The sequence below is a fragment of the Callionymus lyra genome, chromosome 2 (assembly GCF_982586985.1).
Source record: "Callionymus lyra chromosome 2, fCalLyr1.hap1.1, whole genome shotgun sequence".
NCBI lineage: Eukaryota > Metazoa > Chordata > Actinopteri > Syngnathiformes > Callionymidae > Callionymus > Callionymus lyra.
The window spans coordinates 1,357,201-1,379,734 of record NC_141819.1 but is presented as its reverse complement, the minus strand read 5'-3'; the positions used below and the strand labels follow the sequence as shown (position 1 = coordinate 1,379,734).

Sequence of the window (22,534 nt, the reverse complement as noted above, 5' to 3'; positions counted from 1 at the left end):
TTGATTCTAGTTGAAAATTGTTTGATTTCAGTTGAAAATTGTTTGATTATAGTTGAAAATTGTTGGATTATAGTTGAAAATTGTTTGATTTCAGTTGAAAATTGTTTGATTATAGTTGAAAATTGTTTGATTATAGTTGAAAATTGTTTGATTATAGTTTAAATTGTTTGGTTATAGTTGAAAATTGTTCGATTTCAGTTGAAAATTGTTTGATTATAGTTGAAAATTGTTTGATTATAGTTGAAAATTGTTTGATTTTAGTTGAAAATTGTTTGATTCTAGTTGAAAATTATTTGATTATAGTTGAAAATTGTTTGATTTTAGTTGAAAATTGTTTGATTATAGTTTAAATTGTTTGATTATAGTTGAAAATTGTTTGATTATAGTTGAAAATTGTTTGATTATAGTTGAAAATTGTTTGATTATAGTTGAAAATTGTTTGATTTTAGTTGAAAATTGTTTGATTATAGTTTAAATTGTTTGATTATAGTTGAAAATTGTTTGATTATAGTTGAAAATTGTTTGATTATAGTTGAAAATTGTTTGATTATAGTTGAAAATTGTTTGATTATAGTTGAAAATTGTTTGATTATATTTGAAAATTGTTTGATTATAGTTGAAAATTTGTTGATTTTAGTTGAAAATTGTTTGATTATAGTTGAAAATTGTTTGATTACAGTTGAAAATTGTTGATTATAGTTGAAAATTGTTTGATTATAGTTGAAAATTGTTTGATTATAGTTGAAAATTGTTTGATTTTAGTTGAAAATTGTTTGATTTCAGTTGAAAATTGTTTGATTCTAGCTGAAAATTGTTTGATTTCAGTTGAAAATTGTTTGATTATAGTTGAAAATTGTTTGATTATAGTTGAAAATTGTTTGATTATAGTTGAAAATTGTTTGATTTCAGTTGAAAATTGTTTGATTCTAGTTGAAAATTGTTTGATTATAGTTTAAATTGTTTGATTATAGTTTAAATTGTTTGATTATAGTTGAAAATTGTTTGATTATAGTTGAAAATTGTTTGATTATAGTTGAAAATTGTTTGATTATAGTTGAAAATGGTTTGATTATAGTTGAAAATTGTTTGATTTCAGTTGAAAATTGTTGGATTATAGTTGAAAATTGTTTGATTATAGTTGAAAATTGTTTGATTATAGTTGAAAATTGTTTGATTTCAGTTGAAAATTGTTTGATTCTAGTTGAAAATTGTTTGATTTCAGTTGAAAATTGTTTGATTATAGTTGAAAATTGTTTGATTATAGATGAAAATTGTTTGATTATAGTTGAAAATTGTTTAATTATAGTTGAAAATTGTTTGATTATAGTTGAAAATTGTTTGATTATAGTTGAAAATTGTTTGATTTCAGTTGAAAATTGTTTGATTCTAGTTGAAAATTGTTTGATTTCAGTTGAAAATTGTTTGATTATAGTTGAAAATTGTTTGATTATAGATGAAAATTGTTTGATTATAGTTGAAAATTGTTTAATTATAGTTGAAAATTGTTTGATTATAGTTTAAATTGTTTGATTATAGTTGAAAATTGTTTGATTTTAGTTGAAAATTGTTTCATTCTAGTTGAAAATTGTTTGATTTCAGTTGAAAATTGTTTGATTCTAGTTGAAAATTGTTTGATTTCAGTTGAAAATTGTTTGATTATAGTTGAAAATTGTTGGATTATAGTTGAAAATTGTTTGATTTCAGTTGAAAATTGTTTGATTATAGTTGAAAATTGTTTGATTATAGTTGAAAATTGTTTGATTATAGTTTAAATTGTTTGGTTATAGTTGAAAATTGTTCGATTTCAGTTGAAAATTGTTTGATTATAGTTGAAAATTGTTTGATTATAGTTGAAAATTGTTTGATTTTAGTTGAAAATTGTTTGATTCTAGTTGAAAATTATTTGATTATAGTTGAAAATTGTTTGATTTTAGTTGAAAATTGTTTGATTATAGTTTAAATTGTTTGATTATAGTTGAAAATTGTTTGATTATAGTTGAAAATTGTTTGATTATAGTTGAAAATTGTTTGATTATAGTTGAAAATTGTTTGATTATAGTTGAAAATTGTTTGATTATATTTGAAAATTGTTTGATTATAGTTGAAAATTTGTTGATTTTAGTTGAAAATTGTTTGATTATAGTTGAAAATTGTTTGATTACAGTTGAAAATTGTTGATTATAGTTGAAAATTGTTTGATTATAGTTGAAAATTGTTTGATTATAGTTGAAAATTGTTTGATTTTAGTTGAAAATTGTTTGATTTCAGTTGAAAATTGTTTGATTCTAGCTGAAAATTGTTTGATTTCAGTTGAAAATTGTTTGATTATAGTTGAAAATTGTTTGATTATAGTTGAAAATTGTTTGATTATAGTTGAAAATTGTTTGATTTCAGTTGAAAATTGTTTGATTCTAGTTGAAAATTGTTTGATTCTAGTTGAAAATTGTTTGATTCTAGTTGAAAATTGTTTGATTATAGTTGAAAATTGTATGATTATAGTTTAAATTGTTTGATTATAGTTGAAAATTGTTTGATTTCAGTTGAAAATTGTTTGATTATAGTTGAAAATTGTTTGATTATAGTTTAAATTGTTTGATTCTAGTTGAAAATTGTTTGATTATAGTTGAAAATTGTTTGATTATAGTTGAAAATTGTTTGATTATAGTTGAAAATTGTTTGATTATAGTTGAAAATTGTTTGATTATAGTTGAAAATTGTTTGATTATATTTGAAAATTGTTTGATTATAGTTGAAAATTGTTTGATTTTAGTTGAAAATTGTTTGATTATAGTTGAAAATTGTTTGATTACAGTTGAAAATTGTTTGATTTCAGTTGAAAATTGTTTGATTTTAGTTGAAAATTGTTTGATTTTAGTTGAAAATTGTTTGATTCTAGTTGAAAATTATTTGATTATAGTTGAAAATTGTTTGATTATAGTTGAAAATTGTTTGATTATAGTTTAAATTGTTTGATTTTAGTTGAAAATTGTTTGATTTCAGTTGAAAATTGTTTGATTCTAGTTGAAAATTGTTTGATTTCAGTTGAAAATTGTTTGATTATAGTTGAAAATTGTTTGATTATAGTTGAAAATTGTTTGATTTCAGTTGAAAATTGTTTTATTCTAGTTGAAAATTGTTTGATTATAGTTTAAATTTTTTGATTATAGTTGAAAATTGTTTGATTTCAGTTGAAAATTGTTGGATTATAGTTGAAAATTGTTTGATTATAGTTTAAATTGTTTGATTATAGTTGAAAATTGTTTGATTATAGTTGAAAATTGTTTGATATTAGTTGAAAATTGTTTGATTATAGTTGAAAATTGTTGGATTATAGTTTAAATTGTTTGATTATAGTTTAAATTGTTTGATTATAGTTTAAATTGTTTGATTATAGTTGAAAATTGTTTGATTTCAGTTGAAAATTGTTAGATTATAGTTGAAAATTGTTTGATTATAGTTTAAATTGTTTGATTATAGTTTAAATTGTTTGATTATAGTTGAAAATTGTTTGATTATAGTTGAAAATTGTTTGATTATAGTTGAAAATTGTTTGATTTTAGTTGAAAATTGTTTGATTCTAGTTGAAAATTGTTTGATTTTAGTTGAAAATTGTTTGATTATAGTTGAAAATTGTTTGATTCTAGTTGAAAATTGTTTGATTATTGTTGAAAATTGTTTGATTCTAGTTGAAAATTGTTTGATTCTAGTTGAAAATTGTTTGATTCTAGTTGAAAATTGTTTGATTTTAGTTGAAAATTGTTTGATTATAGTTGAAAATTGTTTGATTCTAGTTGAAAATTGTTGGATTATAGTTGAAACTGCTTTCAGAACTGGAACAGAAAAAAATATTCTACAATGTCTGAAAGAAACACAAGAATTGAAATAAAGTAAAAAGATGTGAAAGTTCTGGTTCTTCTGGCTCTACATGAAGATAATGAAACTCTCTCCAGCGCGTCATGAACTTCAGTCTGGTCCACCTCGAAGCTCCAGAGCCCTCGTCAGCCCCTCAGAGGAGCCGAGGCCGGAGAGTGTTCACCCGCGAGGAGGACAAGGACCAGCATTACTGGGAGAGACGCCACCGGAACAACGAGGCGGCCAAGAGATCCAGGAACAAGAGGAAGATGAAGGACAAGATCCTGCAGCGTCACATCGAGGCTCTGACCCACGAGAACACGCGTCTCTCTGCTGAGCTCATGGTCTTCAGGAGCCAGCTGGGTCTGGTCCTCCCCGCTGCCCACGACCCGCCTCATCAGGTCTACTGCCGACCCGGTCCGCCCTGCACCCTCCGGCCCGTCCACAGCAGCTACTACACGCCGGGTCCAGATCCGGCTGCTCTGGTCTTCACCCCGGCTCACTGGGAGATCTCGAGTCCTCACAGCAGGTCCTTCCTTCATGCTCCAGCTCTCACCAAACACTTCCTGCCTCTTCCGTCCTCCAATCAGGAAGCTCCTCTCATCATGTCGAGTCACAAACCAGGAGAAGTCGTCGTTCCCGTCCTAGTGACGACAACAAACACACTTCACCCCAGATGAACACGCACTTTTGTGAGTGTGAGTCTGGACCGACACGGCGACAACATCAGTTCATTCTTAAAATACTCGTTTAATTTTCTATTTTCAAAAGGTTTTTTCTTTTTGTGTTCTCTTTGATTTGTGTTCCACTTCTGTCACCGTGAACGACACACAGACGGAAACAAGTGTAACTTGTGGTTTTGTTTGAAGTTACAAATGTAATAGTTGTGTATTTGTCCTCAGTTATAATGTTATACTTGTAAACGACAGCAAATGTAAATACAAAGAAACTGTAGTAAAGCTGGTGTTCTACGTCATTTGGTGCTCCGCCCGCTAACCGTTAGCAAGCAGTTAGAGGGCGGAGCACCAAATGACGTAGAACCCCTGAGTTATATGTTTCATAACTACAGGTGCTACGATTTTGTGCTCCGCCCTCTAACCAGTAGAACGTAGAACCTGAAGTTATGAAACATATAACTTAAGTGGAATTGATGTTTTTTACTTTATAACAAAGTAAATAAAGAACTTATGTTGAGTTGATATTGTTATGTTATTGTTCATATTTATAATCAGAGATATTTGATATATATGTATATACTTGGTTCTGCACCTGTTCTGTCACATGCACGCGCACACACCTCGAGCCCAATGAGTATAGAATAGTATAGTATAGTATTGTATAGTATATTAAAGTATAGTATAGTATAGTATAGTATAGTATAGTATAGTATAGTATAGTATAGTATAGTATATTAAAGTATAGTATAGTATAGTATAGTATAGTATAGTATAGTATAGTATAGTATAGTATAGTATAGTATTGTATACTATATTAAAGTATAGTATAGTATAGTATAATAAAGTATAGTATAGTATAGTATTGTATAGTATAGTATTGTATAGTATATTAAAGAATAGTGTAGTATAGTATAGTATTGTATAGTATATTAAAGTATAGTATAGTATAGTATAGTATTGTATAGTATATTAAAGTATAGTATAGTATAGTATAGTATAGTATAGTATAGTATATTAAAGTATAGTATAGTATATTAAAGTATAGTATAGTAAAGTATAGTATAGTATCGTATAGTATAGTATAGTATAGTATAGTATAGTATAGTATAGTATAGTATAGTATAGTATAATATAGTATAGTATAGTATAGTATATTAAAGTATAGTATAGTATAGTATAGTATAGTATATTAAAGTATAGTATAGTATAGTAAAGTATAGTATAGTATAGTATAGTATAGTATAGTATAGTATAGTATAGTATAGTATAGTAGTAGTTTATGAAATAGATTATATTGATATAAAAGAATTTAGAGGAACAATTAAAAAGATAACAAGTGTAGTAACTTGATGTGAAGGTACTCCATACGTAACATAAATATTGTGACCAACACAGTTGTTATTACAAAGTTATTACAAAGTGTTTATGAAAGATTGCATGAAGAAGAAAGAATTTAGAGGAACACATAAGATAGATTAAAACTAAATAAATGTGTAGTAACTTGATATGGTTGTTATAAGTGTCATAAATGTGTTTATATATAATATTATATTCAATAGTTCTATGTTTATATAGAGGTAAAAAAAAAAACTTGATATGGTTGTTATAAGTGACATAAATGTGTTTATATATAATATTATATTCAATAGTTCTATGTTTATATAGAGGTAAAAAAACGAATTGATATGGTTGTTATAAGTGACATAAATGTGTTTATATATAATATTATATTCAATAGTTCTATGTTTATATAGAGGTAAAAACAACTAATAAGTGTAGTAACTTGATATGGTTGTTATAAGTGACATAAATGTGTTTATATATAATATTATATTCAATAGTTCTATGTTTATATAGAGGTAAAAAAAATACTTGATATGGTTGTTATAAGTGACATAAATGTGTTTATATATAATATTATATTCAATAGTTCTATGTTTATATAGAGGTAAAAAAAACGAATTGATATGGTTGTTATAAGTGACATAAATGTGTTTATATATAATATTATATTCAATAGTTCTATGTTTATATAGAGGTAAAAACAACTAATAAGTGTAGTAACTTGATATGGTTGTTATAAGTGTCATAAATGTGTTTATATATAATATTATATTCAATAGTTCTATGTTTATATAGAGGTAAAAACAACTAATAAGTGTAGTAACTTGATATGGTTGTTATAAGTGTCATAAATGTGTTTATATATAATATTATATTCAATAGTTCTATGTTTATATAGAGGTAAAAAAAAAATACTTGATATGGTTGTTATAAGTGACATAAATGTGTTTATATATAATATTATATTCAATAGTTCTATGTTTATATAGAGGTAAAAAAAAACGAATTGATATGGTTGTTATAAGTGACATAAATGTGTTTATATATAATATTATATTCAATAGTTCTATGTTTATATAGAGGTAAAAACAACTAATAAGTGTAGTAACTTGATATGGTTGTTATAAGTGACATAAATGTGTTTATATATAGTATTATATTCAATAGTTCTATGTTTATATAGAGGTAAAAACAACTAATAAGTGTAGTAACTTGATATGGTTGTTATAAGTGACATAAATGTGTTTATATATAGTATTATATTCAATAGTTCTATGTTTATATAGAGGTAAAAACAACTAATAAGTGTAGTAACTTGATATGGTTGTTATAAGTGACATAAATGTGTTTATATATAGTATTATATTCAATAGTTCTATGTTTATATAGAGGTAAAAACAACTAATAAGTGTAGTAACTTGATATGGTTGTTATAAGTGACATAAATGTGTTTATATATAATATTATATTCAATAGTTCTATGTTTATATAGAGGTAAAAACAACTAATAAGTGTAGTAACTTGATATGGTTGTTATAAGTGACATAAATGTGTTTATATATAGTATTATATTCAATAGTTCTATGTTTATATAGAGGTAAAAACAACTAATAAGTGTAGTAACTTGATATGGTTGTTATAAGTGACATAAATGTGTTTATATATAATATTATATTCAATAGTTCTATGTTTATATAGAGGTAAAAACAACTAATAAGTGTAGTAACTTGATATGGTTGTTATAAGTGACATAAATGTGTTTATATATAGTATTATATTCAATAGTTCTATGTTTATATAGAGGTAAAAACAACTAATAAGTGTAGTAACTTGATATGGTTGTTATAAGTGACATAAATGTGATTATATATAATATTATATTCAATAGTTCTATGTTTATATAGAGGTAAAAACAACTAATAAGTGTAGTAACTTGATATGGTTGTTATAAGTGACATAAATGTGTTTATATATAGTATTATATTCAATAGTTCTATGTTTATATAGAGGTAAAAACAACTAATAAGTGTAGTAACTTGATATGGTTGTTATAAGTGACATAAATGTGTTTATATATAATATTATATTCAATAGTTCTATGTTTATATAGAGGTAAAAACAACTAATAAGTGTAGTAACTTGATATGGTTGTTATAAGTGACATAAATGTGTTTATATATAGTATTATATTCAATAGTTCTATGTTTATATAGAGGTAAAAACAACTAATAAGTGTAGTAACTTGATATGGTTGTTATAAGTGACATAAATGTGTTTATATATAGTATTATATTCAATAGTTCTATGTTTATATAGAGGTAAAAACAACTAATAAGTGTAGTAACTTGATATGGTTGTTATAAGTGACATAAATGTGTTTATATATAATATTATATTCAATAGTTCTATGTTTATATAGAGGTAAAAACAACTAATAAGTGTAGTAACTTGATATGGTTGTTATAAGTGACATAAATGTGTTTATATATAGTATTATATTCAATAGTTCTATGTTTATATAGAGGTAAAAACAACTAATAAGTGTAGTAACTTGATATGGTTGTTATAAGTGACATAAATGTGTTTATATATAATATTATATTCAATAGTTCTATGTTTATATAGAGGTAAAAACAACTAATAAGTGTAGTAACTTGATATGGTTGTTATAAGTGACATAAATGTGTTTATATATAGTATTATATTCAATAGTTCTATGTTTATATAGAGGTAAAAACAACTAATAAGTGTAGTAACTTGATATGGTTGTTATAAGTGACATAAATGTGATTATATATAATATTATATTCAATAGTTCTATGTTTATATAGAGGTAAAAACAACTAATAAGTGTAGTAACTTGATATGGTTGTTATAAGTGACATAAATGTGTTTATATATAGTATTATATTCAATAGTTCTATGTTTATATAGAGGTAAAAACAACTAATAAGTGTAGTAACTTGATATGGTTGTTATAAGTGACATAAATGTGTTTATATATAATATTATATTCAATAGTTCTATGTTTATATAGAGGTAAAAACAACTAATAAGTGTAGTAACTTGATATGGTTGTTATAAGTGACATAAATGTGTTTATATATAGTATTATATTCAATAGTTCTATGTTTATATAGAGGTAAAAACAACTAATAAGTGTAGTAACTTGATATGGTTGTTATAAGTGACATAAATGTGTTTATATATAATATTATATTCAATAGTTCTATGTTTATATAGAGGTAAAAACAACTAATAAGTGTAGTAACTTGATATGGTTGTTATAAGTGACATAAATGTGTTTATATATAGTATTATATTCAATAGTTCTATGTTTATATAGAGGTAAAAACAACTAATAAGTGTAGTAACTTGATATGGTTGTTATAAGTGACATAAATGTGTTTATATATAATATTATATTCAATAGTTCTATGTTTATATAGAGGTAAAAACAACTAATAAGTGTAGTAACTTGATATGGTTGTTATAAGTGACATAAATGTGTTTATATATAGTATTATATTCAATAGTTCTATGTTTATATAGAGGTAAAAACAACTAATAAGTGTAGTAACTTGATATGGTTGTTATAAGTGACATAAATGTGTTTATATATAATATTATATTCAATAGTTCTATGTTTATATAGAGGTAAAAACAACTAATAAGTGTAGTAACTTGATATGGTTGTTATAAGTGACATAAATGTGTTTATATATAATATTATATTCAATAGTTCTATGTTTATATAGAGGTAAAAACAACTAATAAGTGTAGTAACTTGATATGGTTGTTATAAGTGACATGTTATAATATGTTTCCCATCACAGTTGTAACTATGAGGAGTTAGTTATTTGTAATACGATTAAATCAATTCTTCTCGTTCAAATCAGTCAATATTTTGTGAATATACATATATATCTGTGAAGTACTTAGTTAGTGTCACAGTGATCCAAATACAGTTGCTTTGTTATGTTTAATTACTCGTATGAATATTTGAGCGCCAAGATCAAACCTGAGTCAAATTAACTTAACGAGTAGAAATATTCAATGAAATATTCAATAACAAAGTATTCAGAGTCAGTGAAGTTTCACACACGTTTGTACAACAACACTTGAGTTATTGATCACACACTCGTTTAAAGTTAATGTCAATATTTGATTGATTTATTTTGTCATTAACTTTATTTTAATTTCTTCAGGAAATGTACGTAGTAGAATTTAATTTTTTTAATATATTTATATGATATCTTAAGTGATATGTTTGAATGATATCGTATATTATGTGGTAGATATTTATTTCAATGGTTCTATGTTCATATAAAGGTAAAAAAAAAGTAGTAACTTGATGTGAACGTCCTTCGTAAGTGACATGAATATTGTGAGTTATTACAAAGTTATTACTGGTTTTTATGGTTGTTATAAGTGACATAAATGTGTTTATATATATTATTATATTCAATAGTTCTATGTTTATATAGAGGTTCTGTATGTTATGTATAGATATACTGTAGATGTTTATATATGTACTCAATGGGTATTTATATATTTATTTACATATGTATTTATATATGTATTTATATATTTATTTATATATGTATTTATATATTTATTGATATATTTATTTATATATGTATTTATATATGTATTGATATATGTATTTATATATTTATTTATATATGTATTTATATATTTATTTACATAAGTATTTATATACAGTATGTATTTATATATGTATTTATATATTTATTTACATAAGTATTTATATACAGTATGTATTTATATATTTAATTATATATGTATTTATATATTTATTTATATATGTATTTACATAAGTATTTATATATGTATTGACATATATATTTCTACATGTATTACTGTGTCATGAAGCCCTGAAAAGAGACACCAGAAGATGTCTCAGGTCGTATGGACGTGTTCGTGGAGAGACTCGTGTCTGGACCTTCATCAGAACCTTCTCGAGGAACTGGAACCAGCATCGCCTGCGAAGGAACCCAGACGTGACAGGAAACGGTTTCAGAAGAACCTCATGAAAAAACCACCTTCACCACCAACGTCCTCAGAGAAGAAGCTCGAGGAGAGAAACTCTCACAAGTCTTTATTCTTGACGCACTTCTACACATGACGTCACGCCAGCGCCACCGAGCGCATGGCCATACAAAACCTAGAAAAACATGACGTCATCGCGGGAGCATGCTTCAGAAACACTCCTTAGAAAAGGTTACAAAACACAAGTGTGTAGTATTTACGAGATGAACGTCAACACACACACACACCTGCGCAGTGACTCAACACGACCGGCAGGGGGCAGCAGAGCACGAGCTGCAGTTTAGCTCAACAGAACTGATGATGTCAACTCAACGCGTTAGTATGACCCCTGACCTTTGACCCATCTCAATCTTTACAGCCAAAAAAAGTCTCTTGAAGGTGAAAAACAAGTGAAAACCACTTAAGATGATCAGAGATGTTGTTGTTGTTGTTGTTGTTTCTCGGCGTCGCTGACACATGGAGGTCAGTGAACCTTCTCTCCTCCGTCCTGGAGGAGGAGCGAGGGATGAAAGAGGAGGTCCTGGTTCTGGATGATGATCTCAGAGCATCAACCTGCGACGGCAGCGTCACTTCGTGTCGAACACATGGTTTTGGCTGAGAAACGGACTTTTCACAGTGAAACTAGATTGACGTGGATTTTATGCGTAAAAATCCTTTAAAACTGTGGAAGAAACACACGTTTGAATGTTTGGAAAATGAAGGATTAAGATCAAAAGAATGGAATGAAACACATGAAATAACTCGTGTAGCGTGAAGTTCAACGTCTCACACAAGAATAAAAACATGTTTTCTTCAGGAACATCATTTTAAAAAAGTGTTTGAAGAACATCTTTGTACATATTGACAGTCGTGTCGTAGATAAATGTGCTTCGAGATCTGAAAATACACGTTTCTGGAAGAACTCTGAGCTAAAAACTTTTTTTTACCACAAAAAGCAGGAAGAACTTGACGGTGATTATTTTCCACTGCTTGATCAGAAAATAACGCATTCGGTCGTTTTCATTTTCTGTTCATTTCTTCCCAAAATAAGATCGCAGAGAATTCAGAGCGTCACAGAGTCTGGTTCTGCTTGAGGTTTCTGCCATTGTGATTCACAAGTTGACTTTGTTATGATTTGACACTTGAAATCAAACTCAAGGAAGTTGAATAAATATTGACGCCGAGAAGGTTTTGCCTTTTTCACGGTGAGTTAAAATATGACGAGTGAATCCATTCTTTGATTCAAGGTCGATCCCACGCTCCTTCTTCTCCAAGTCATTGAATGTTTGTGCTATAAGAAGAAAATCTTCAGGTAAAAGTTTCTCTTTCTATTTTTGAACCAGGGTTTGTACAAGTTTTGTTTTTTCCAACAGGTTGATTCTCTGTTAAATACTCTTCTAGTACATGTCGAGCCCCACTACTGCCACCTGCTGTTCAACCGATGTAATCAATGATATTTGAAAAGCATAAAAAGGTTTTGGTGTATTTTGGAATTTAAAAATCTCAGAGCAGTAATATTTTGTAAAAAAAAAAAAAGAAAGTGTTACTTGTTGGGGTCTGTGCTCTCTGAGTGCTTTTCCAATCATAAATGGCGAGAGAATGTTTTTAAAGGGAACCGTGAGTCAAACACTGGGTTTATCGGAACAGTCCGATATTCCTGGAGACGTAACAGCAGTAGAAAGCCGACTGATATCAAAACCTTTGTAAATATTTCCTTACATTTATGCACAAGAACGGTGGCAACAGAGAATCAGATCATCTTCATGTTGAACTTGCGTGCCCCCCCGCCCTGCCCCCCGCTGGCCGCCGGCCCGTCCACCTTCCTGAAGGAGTATTCCACGGAGAAGTTGTTCTTGTGCTGCCCTCGGCCGCGACTCCACACGAACAGCAGGATGAAGCAGAAGAGCACCACGCCCAGGAACATAATGCAGCCCATGGCGGTGGAGATGAGGATGGTCTTGAGGTCCAGGGTGAACTTCAGGAAGACTCTGGTGTCGTTGAGGTTGGTGTCGTTGAGGTCTCCGGTGTAGTACGTACGGTTGGCCAGGAGGGCGGCGTCCAGAGGCAGACCGCTGACCGTCAGCGTGGCAAAGTAGGTGTCGTTGCCCCCGGCGTTACTGGCGATGCAGATGTAGGTTCCGCTGTCCGTCACCTGGGCGTACCTTATTTCCAACGTGCCCTCGGGCAGGACAGTCAGGCGTCCACCACTCTTGGTGGTGATACGTCTACGCTGAGGTGAAATCCAGAAGATGGCCGGCGCCGGCTCCCCGTCCGCCCTGCAGATGAAGGACACCACCTGACCCTCGCGTGCAGACACCTGCTGCAGCTTACGATTCCTGATCTTGGGCTTCTGACAGGTGAAGTGATCGAAGAGAGCAGAGTCAGAAAAAGCGCTCATCGCCCGTCCTTGTACCTCCACGGGTGACACACACATCGGAGACGCTCCGTCAAAATTCAGGGTCTTCCTGCGTTGGAGGATCCAGAGTAACCTGCAGTCACAGGCCAGCGGGTTCCCGTCCAGACGCAGGGTCTCCAGGCTGTTGACGGACTGAAAAGCCCCCTCCTCCAGGGTCACCAGGGCGTTGGCGGAGAGATTAAGAACACTAAGTTGACGAAGGCCACCAAGAGCATATGGCTGGACCATCACCAGGTTGGTCTTCACCAGATGTAGCTCCTTCAGCCGGAGAAGGTCACGCAGAGCCCAGGACTCCAGGACAGAGATGGGGTTGTAGGACAGGTCGAGGCTGGTGAGGTGAGCTAGATTTCGCAGTGCAGAGGTCGGCACAGACGTGATGTTTGTGTGTGTGATGGACAACCAGGACAAGTTGAGCCCCTGGAGGCTGTGCGGGGAAATATTCTCCAAATACGGCCAGTGATCGATCTCCAAGCCTTTCAGGTTTCCGAGCCTTCGGAAGTTCTGATCGTCCAGAGCCGAGATACTGAGGTAGCGGAGTCGAAGAGTGACCAGATTGTGCAGGTAGGACAAAGACTGGCTGGACACAGAGGTCAGATTACACCTCTCAATGGTCAACTCCTTCAGTCCCACAAGACCCAGGAAGGCCTTGTTGGAAATGTAAACCAGATCGTTGTCTCCGACCTCCAGGTTCCTCAGACTCTTCAGGTCTTGGAAGGTGAAGTCTAAAAGAATCACAATCTTGTTCCCGCTGAGGTTCAGGGACGTCAGGTTGGAAAGGCGGGAGAAGGCCCCCATGGGGACCAGTTTCAACTGGTTACCTTGAAGAGACAGCGACTGCAAGCTCTGGAGGCTGGAGAATGCGTTTGGTTCCAGGACACTGATCTGGTTTTCACTCAGGTCTAACTTTTCCAGTCGAGGATACGGAAGCAGATCCCCGTGTTCCACCCACCGCAACCTGTTCCCGCTCATGTCCAGAACCTTGGTGTCCACAGGAACTCCCTCGGGGAACGCTGACAAGCGTTTTCCTTGACAGTACACGGTCTTCAATCTGGCTGTGCACTCACAGCGCTGAGGACACCCTTGACTCTGGGCCGGCGACACCTCGGCCAACACCACCATGAGCAACACTGGCCAAAGACAACGTGGATCTCGGTCCAAACCCATGTCCTAGTCTTCTCCTGCTTCCTCTTTCTGGTTTTAGCAGGTGAACGTCTGGGCCGAGCACCTGAGAGGATGGAGAGAGACAGAAAGTAAGTATTTGTAGAGCTTTTCTAGACCAGGGTCACAAAGCGCTTAAACAATCAAAACAATATTCAATAAAATATATACTTTAAAAGATCAAAATAACACTGAGAACAACACAGGAGTCTCAGAGAATCAAGGAAAAGCTCAAATAAAAGTGTCTTGAGATGTTTCTTGAAGGAGTCAGTAGATCATCAAACACAGATGTTTCTTGAAGGAGTCAGTAGATCATCAAACACAGATGTTTCTTGAAGGAGTCAGTAGATCATCAAACACAGATGTTTCTTGAAGGAGTCAGTAGATCATCAAACACAGATGTTTCTTGAAGGAGTCAGTAGATCATCAAACACAGATGTTTCTTGAAGGAGTCAGTAGATCATCAAACACACATGTTTCTTGAAGGAGTCAGTAGATCATCAAACACAGATGTTTCTTGAAGGAGTCAGTAGATCATCAAACACACATGTTTCTTGAAGGAGTCAGTAGATCATCAAACACAGATGTTTCTTGAAGGAGTCAGTAGATCATCAAACACACATGTTTCTTGAAGGAGTCAGTAGATCATCAAACACACATGTTTCTTGAAGGAGTCAGTAGATCATCAAACACAGATGTTTCTTGAAGGAGTCAGTAGATCATCAAACACACATGTTTCTTAAAGGAGTCAGTAGATCATCAAACACACATGTTTCTTGAAGGAGTCAGTAGATCATCAAACACACATGTTTCTTGAAGGAGTCAGTAGATCATCAAACACAGATGTTTCTTGAAGGAGTCAGTAGATCATCAAACACACATGTTTCTTGAAGGAGTCAGTAGATCATCAAACACAGATGTTTCTTGAAGGAGTCAGTAGATCATCAAACACAGATGTTTCTTGAAGGAGTCAGTAGATCATCAAACACACATGTTTCTTGAAGGAGTCAGTAGATCATCAAACACAGATGTTTCTTGAAGGAGTCAGTAGATCATCAAACACTGATGTTTCTTGAAGGAGTCAGTAGATCATCAAACACACATGTTTCTTGAAGGAGTCAGTAGATCATCAAACACACATGTTTCTTAAAGGAGTCAGTAGATCATCAAACACAGATGTTTCTTGAAGGAGTCAGTAGATCATCAAACACAGATGTTTCTTGAAGGAGTCAGTAGATCATCAAACACAGATGTTTCTTGAAGGAGTCAGTAGATCATCAAACACAGATGTTTCTTGAAGGAGTCAGTAGATCATCAAACACACATGTTTCTTGAAGGAGTCAGTAGATCATCAAACACAGATGTTTCTTGAAGGAGTCAGTAGATCATCAAACACACATGTTTCTTGAAGGAGTCAGTAGATCATCAAACACACATGTTTCTTGAAGGAGTCAGTAGATCATCAAACACAGATGTTTCTTGAAGGAGTCAGTAGATCATCAAACACAGATGTTTCTTGAAGGAGTCAGTAGATCATCAAACACAGATGTTTCTTGAAGGAGTCAGTAGATCATCAAACACACATGTTTCTTAAAGGAGTCAGTAGATCATCAAACACACATGTTTCTTGAAGGAGTCAGTAGATCATCAAACACACATGTTTCTTGAAGGAGTCAGTAGATCATCAAACACAGATGTTTCTTGAAGGAGTCAGTAGATCATCAAACACACATGTTTCTTGAAGGAGTCAGTAGATCATCAAACACAGATGTTTCTTGAAGGAGTCAGTAGATCATCAAACACAGATGTTTCTTGAAGGAGTCAGTAGATCATCAAACACACATGTTTCTTGAAGGAGTCAGTAGATCATCAAACACAGATGTTTCTTGAAGGAGTCAGTAGATCATCAAACACTGATGTTTCTTGAAGGAGTCAGTAGATCATCAAACACACATGTTTCTTGAAGGAGTCAGTAGATCATCAAACACACATGTTTCTTAAAGGAGTCAGTAGATCATCAAACACAGATGTTTCTTGAAGGAGTCAGTAGATCATCAAACACAGATGTTTCTTGAAGGAGTCAGTAGATCATCAAACACAGATGTTTCTTGAAGGAGTCAGTAGATCATCAAACACAGATGTTTCTTGAAGGAGTCAGTAGATCATCAAACACACATGTTTCTTAAAGGAGTCAGTAGATCATCAAACACAGATGTTTCTTGAAGGAGTCAGTAGATCATCAAACACAGATGTTTCTTGAAGGAGTCAGTAGATCATCAAACACAGATGTTTCTTGAAGGAGTCAGTAGATCATCAAACACAGATTTTTCTTGAAGGAGTCAGTAGATCATCAAACACAGATGTTTCTTGAAGGAGTCAGTAGATCATCAAACACAGATGTTTCTTGAAGGAGTCAGTAGATCATCAAACACACATGTTTCTTGAAGGAGTCAGTAGATCATCAAACACACATGTTTCTTGAAGGAGTCAGTAGATCATCAAACACAGATGTTTCTTGAAGGAGTCAGTAGATCATCAAACATACATGTTTCTTGAAGGAGTCAGTAGATCATCAAACACAGATGTTTCTTGAAGGAGTCAGTAGATCATCAAACATACATGTTTCTTGAAGGAGTCAGTAGATCATCAAACACAGATGTTTCTTGAAGGAGTCAGTAGATCATCAAACACAGATGTTTCTTGAAGGAGTCAGTAGATCATCAAACACAGATGTTTCTTGAAGGAGTCAGTAGATCATCAAACACAGATGTTTCTTGAAGGAGTCAGTAGATCATCAAACACACATGTTTCTTGAAGGAGTCAGTAGATCATCAAACACAGATGTTTCTTGAAGGAGTCAGTAGATCATCAAACACACATGTTTCTTGAAGGAGTCAGTAGATCATCAAACACAGATGTTTCTTGAAGGAGTCAGTAGATCATCAAACACAGATGTTTCTTGAAGGAGTCAGTAGATCATCAAACACACATGTTTCTTGAAGGAGTCAGTAGATCATCAAACACAGATGTTTCTTGAAGGAGTCAGTAGATCATCAAACACAGATGTTTCTTGAAGGAGTCAGTAGATCATCAAACACAGAGATGGTTCCAAAAGCTTAGGAGCAACAGTCTGGAAGGATTTCTCTCCTCTGGTCCGGAAGTTCAGGAACCATCAGTAGATTCTGATCCACAGACCTCAGAGCCCGAGCTGGGGTGTAAGTCTGGATCAGATCACTGATGGAAGGTCTGACCATGAATAGATCTGAAAGTAAGAACCAGAATCTTAAAATGATCCTGAAAGAAACCAGTGAAGAGTTTGAAGGAGAAATGTGAGTTCTTCTACTAGAGCGGCTCAGAGTTCTGAATCAACTGCAGGCGAGACGATCCTTCTTGTTAAGACATGAAAACAAACTGTTACAATAGTCCAGACGAGAAGAAACAAACGGAAAGATTTTTATTTGATTTCATCAGAAGGATGAATTAAACTCAAGTTGACACGAGTCATCATGAGAGGAATTAAACCCACAAACTCTAATTGACCCGAGACAGCAGTGGAATTAAAGCTTCACTTTAATCCTCAAGACCCTCAGAACGAGTTTCAGATGAAACACTTTTCATTTGTTCTCAAGAGAGAAATGAAGGTTTTCTATTTAAAGGACAGATATTAGTGGACGAGTCGACAGAACGCCTGATCCATGCATGAGAACCATTTGACCCTCAGTCCAGCGCCTAGAAGTCGTTTCCTGCCTCGATGACACCATCATGAAGGAAACAAGTCTAGAAACGAAGACGACAGAATCGTTTTTTAAAGCTGCTGATCTGAGGGAAAGTCTGACAGTTGTGTCTCATGAGGTTCTTACATTACTCTGGTGTTGTGATAGTGTAGTAACAAGTATATATGTGTAGTATTGTCCAGTACTTGACTCTGGTGTTGTGATAGTGTAGTAACAAGTATATATGTGTAGTATTGTCCAGTACTTGACTCTGGTGTTGTGATAGTGTAGTAACAAGTATATATGTGTAGTATTGTCCAGTACTTGACTCTGGTGTTGTGATAGTGTAGTAACAAGTATATATGTGTAGTATTGTCCAGTACTTGACTCTGATGTTGTGATAGTGTAGTAACAAGTAAATATGTGTAGTATTGTCCAGTACTTGACTCTGGTGTTGTGATAGTGTAGTAACAAGTATATATGTGTAGTATTGTCCATTACTTGACTCTAGTGTTGTGATAGTGTAGTAACAAGTATATATGTGTAGTATTGTCCAGTACTTGACTCTGGTGTTGTGATAGTGTAGTAACAAGTATATATGTGTAGTATTGTCCAGTACTTGACTCTGGTGTTGTGATAGTGTAGTAACAAGTATATATGTGTAGTATTGTCCAGTACTTGACTCTGGTGTTGTGATAGTGTAGTAACAAGTATATATGTGTAGTATTGTCCATTACTTGACTCTAGTGTTGTGATAGTGTAGTGACAAGTATATATGTGTAGTATTGTCCAGTACTTGACTCTGGTGTTGTGATAGTGTAGTAACAAGTATATATGTGTAGTATTGTCCATTACTTGACTCTAGTGTTGTGATAGTGTAGTAACAAGTATATATGTGTAGTATTGTCCAGTACTTGACTCTGGTGTTGTGATAGTGTAGTAACAAGTATATATGTGTAGTATTGTCCAGTACTTGACTCTGGTGTTGTGATAGTGTAGTAACAAGTATATATGTGTAGTATTGTCCAGTACTTGACTCTGGTGTTGTGATAGTGAAGTAACAAGTATATATGTGTAGTATTGTCCAGTACTTGACTCTGGTGTTGTGATAGTGTAGTAACACGTATATATGTGTAGTATTGTCCAGTACTTGACTCTGTTGTTGTGATAGTGTAGTAACAAGTATATATGTGTAGTATTGTCCAGTACTTGACTCTGATGTTGTGATAGTGTAGTAACAAGTAAATATGTGTAGTATTGTCCAGTACTTGACTCTGGTGTTGTGATAGTGTAGTAACAAGTATATATGTGTAGTATTGTTCAGTACTTGACTCTGGTGTTGTGATAGTGTAGTAACAAGTATATATGTGTAGTATTGTCCAGTACTTGACTCTGGTGTTGTGATAGTGTAGTAACAAGTATATATGTGTAGTATTGTCCAGTACTTGACTCTGGTGTTGTGATAGTGTAGTAACAAGTATATATGTGTAGTATTGTCCATTACTTGACTCTAGTGTTGTGATAGTGTAGTGACAAGTATATATGTGTAGTATTGTCCAGTACTTGACTCTGGTGTTGTGATAGTGTAGTAACAAGTATATATGTGTAGTATTGTCCATTACTTGACTCTAGTGTTGTGATAGTGTAGTAACAAGTATATATGTGTAGTATTGTCCAGTACTTGACTCTGGTGTTGTGATAGTGTAGTAACAAGTATATATGTGTAGTATTGTCCAGTACTTGACTCTGGTGTTGTGATAGTGTAGTAACAAGTATATATGTGTAGTATTGTCCAGTACTTGACTCTGGTGTTGTGATAGTGAAGTAACAAGTATATATGTGTAGTATTGTCCAGTACTTGACTCTGGTGTTGTGATAGTGTAGTAACACGTATATATGTGTAGTATTGTCCAGTACTTGACTCTGGTGTTGTGATAGTGTAGTAACAAGTATATATGTGTAGTATTGTCCAGTACTTGACTCTGGTGTTGTGATAGTGTAGTAACAAGTATATATGTATAGTATTGTCCAGTACTTGACTCTGTTGTTGTGATAGTGTAGTAACAAGTATATATGTGTAGTATTGTCCAGTACTTGACTCTGGTGTTGTGATAGTGTAGTAACAAGTATATATGTGTAGTATTGTCCAGTACTTGACTCTGGTGTTGTGATAGTGTAGTAACAAGTATATATGTGTAGTATTGTCCAGTACTTGACTCTGGTGTTGTGATAGTGTAGTAACAAGTATATACTGTATGTGTAGTATTGTCCAGTACTTGACTCTGGTGTCGTGATAGTGTAGTAACAAGTATATATGTGTAGTATTGTCCAGTACTTGACTCTGGTGTTGTGATAGTGTAGTAACAAGTATATATGTGTAGTATTGTCCACTACTTGACTCTGGTGTTGTGATGGTGTAGTAACAAGTATATACTGTATGTGTAGTATTGTCCAGTACTTGACTCTGGTGTTGTGATAGTGTAGTAACAAGAATATATGTGTAGTATTGTCCAGTACTTGACTCTGGTGTTGTGATACTGTAGTAACAAGAATATATGTGTAGTATTGTCCAGTACTTGACTCTGGTGTTGTGATAGTGTAGTAACAAGAATATATGTGTAGTATTGTCCAGTACTTGACTCTGGTGTTGTGATACTGTAGTAACAAGAATATATGTGTAGTATTGTCCAGTACTTGACTCTGATGTTGTGATAGTGTAGTAACAAGTATATATGTGTAGTATTGTCCAGTACTTGACTCTGGTGTTGTGATAGTGTAGTAACAAGTATATATGTGTAGTATTGTCCAGTACTTGACTCTGGTGTTGTGATAGTGTAGTAACAAGTATATATGTGTAGTATTGTCCAGTACTTGACTCTGGTGTTATGATAGTGTAGTAACAAGTATATATGTGTAGTATTGTCCAGTACTTGACTCTGGTGTTGTGATAGTATAGTAACAAGTATATATGTGTAGTATTGTCCAGTACTTGACTCTGGTGTTGTGATAGTGTAGTAACAAGTATATATGTGTAGTATTGTCCAGTACTTGACTCTGGTGTTGTGATAGTGTAGTAACAAGTATATACTGTATGTGTAGTATTGTCCAGTACTTGACTCTGGTGTCGTGATAGTGTAGTAACAAGTATATATGTGTAGTATTGTCCAGTACTTGACTCTGGTGTTGTGATAGTGTAGTAACAAGTATATATGTGTAGTATTGTCCACTACTTGACTCTGGTGTTGTGATGGTGTAGTAACAAGTATATACTGTATGTGTAGTATTGTCCAGTACTTGACTCTGGTGTTGTGATAGTGTAGTAACAAGAATATATGTGTAGTATTGTCCAGTACTTGACTCTGGTGTTGTGATACTGTAGTAACAAGAATATATGTGTAGTATTGTCCAGTACTTGACTCTGGTGTTGTGATAGTGTAGTAACAAGAATATATGTGTAGTATTGTCCAGTACTTGACTCTGGTGTTGTGATACTGTAGTAACAAGAATATATGTGTAGTATTGTCCAGTACTTGACTCTGATGTTGTGATAGTGTAGTAACAAGTATATATGTGTAGTATTGTCCAGTACTTGACTCTGGTGTTGTGATAGTGTAGTAACAAGTATATATGTGTAGTATTGTCCAGTACTTGACTCTGGTGTTGTGATAGTGTAGTAACAAGTATATATGTGTAGTATTGTCCAGTACTTGACTCTGGTGTTATGATAGTGTAGTAACAAGTATATATGTGTAGTATTGTCCAGTACTTGACTCTGGTGTTGTGATAGTATAGTAACAAGTATATATGTGTAGTATTGTCCAGTACTTGACTCTGGTGTTGTGATAGTGTAGTAACAAGTATATATGTGTAGTATTGTCCAGTACTTGACTCTGGTGTTGTGATAGTATAGTAACAAGTATATATGTGTAGTATTGTCCAGTACTTGACTCTGGTGTTGTGATAGTGTAGTAACAAGTATATATGTGTAGTATTGTCGATTGAGCGGCTCTGTCCTTCCGTCTCCTCACAGTTTGTCAATAAAGTTATTTTTAATGTTATAAATAAAGTTAGACTGAGAAATAATTCTCAACGTTTTCTAAAGGAGCAAAAAGGTCTATAAACAAAAAGATTTTTGTTTCATGTACATTTGTTTATAGTATTACTAGCTGAAGTAGTAAGAATTTAACTTTAAATATATTTAATTATACTTTAATTGGATGAATCCTCGAGGTACAGCGGATCATGAGAGGTAAACAAAAGAAAACATTAGGTTCAGTCCAGACACAGCTGTGCAGAACCATGACCATCATAGATGTAGGAGT

The 22,534-nt window shown here is 32.7% G+C and overlaps 1 protein-coding gene across 1 annotated transcript; it reads right to left on the bottom strand.

Annotated features, from left to right (window-relative positions):
- Nucleotides 1-10,977: 10,977 nt before the first annotated feature.
- On the bottom strand, nucleotides 10,978-14,549 carry lingo3a (leucine rich repeat and Ig domain containing 3a). Its single transcript, XM_087783188.1, has one exon. It carries the CDS (start codon nucleotides 14,503-14,505, stop codon nucleotides 12,676-12,678), a length of 1,830 nt encoding a protein of 609 aa, XP_087639314.1. The 5' UTR covers nucleotides 14,506-14,549; the 3' UTR covers nucleotides 10,978-12,675.
- Nucleotides 14,550-22,534: the final 7,985 nt, after the last annotated feature.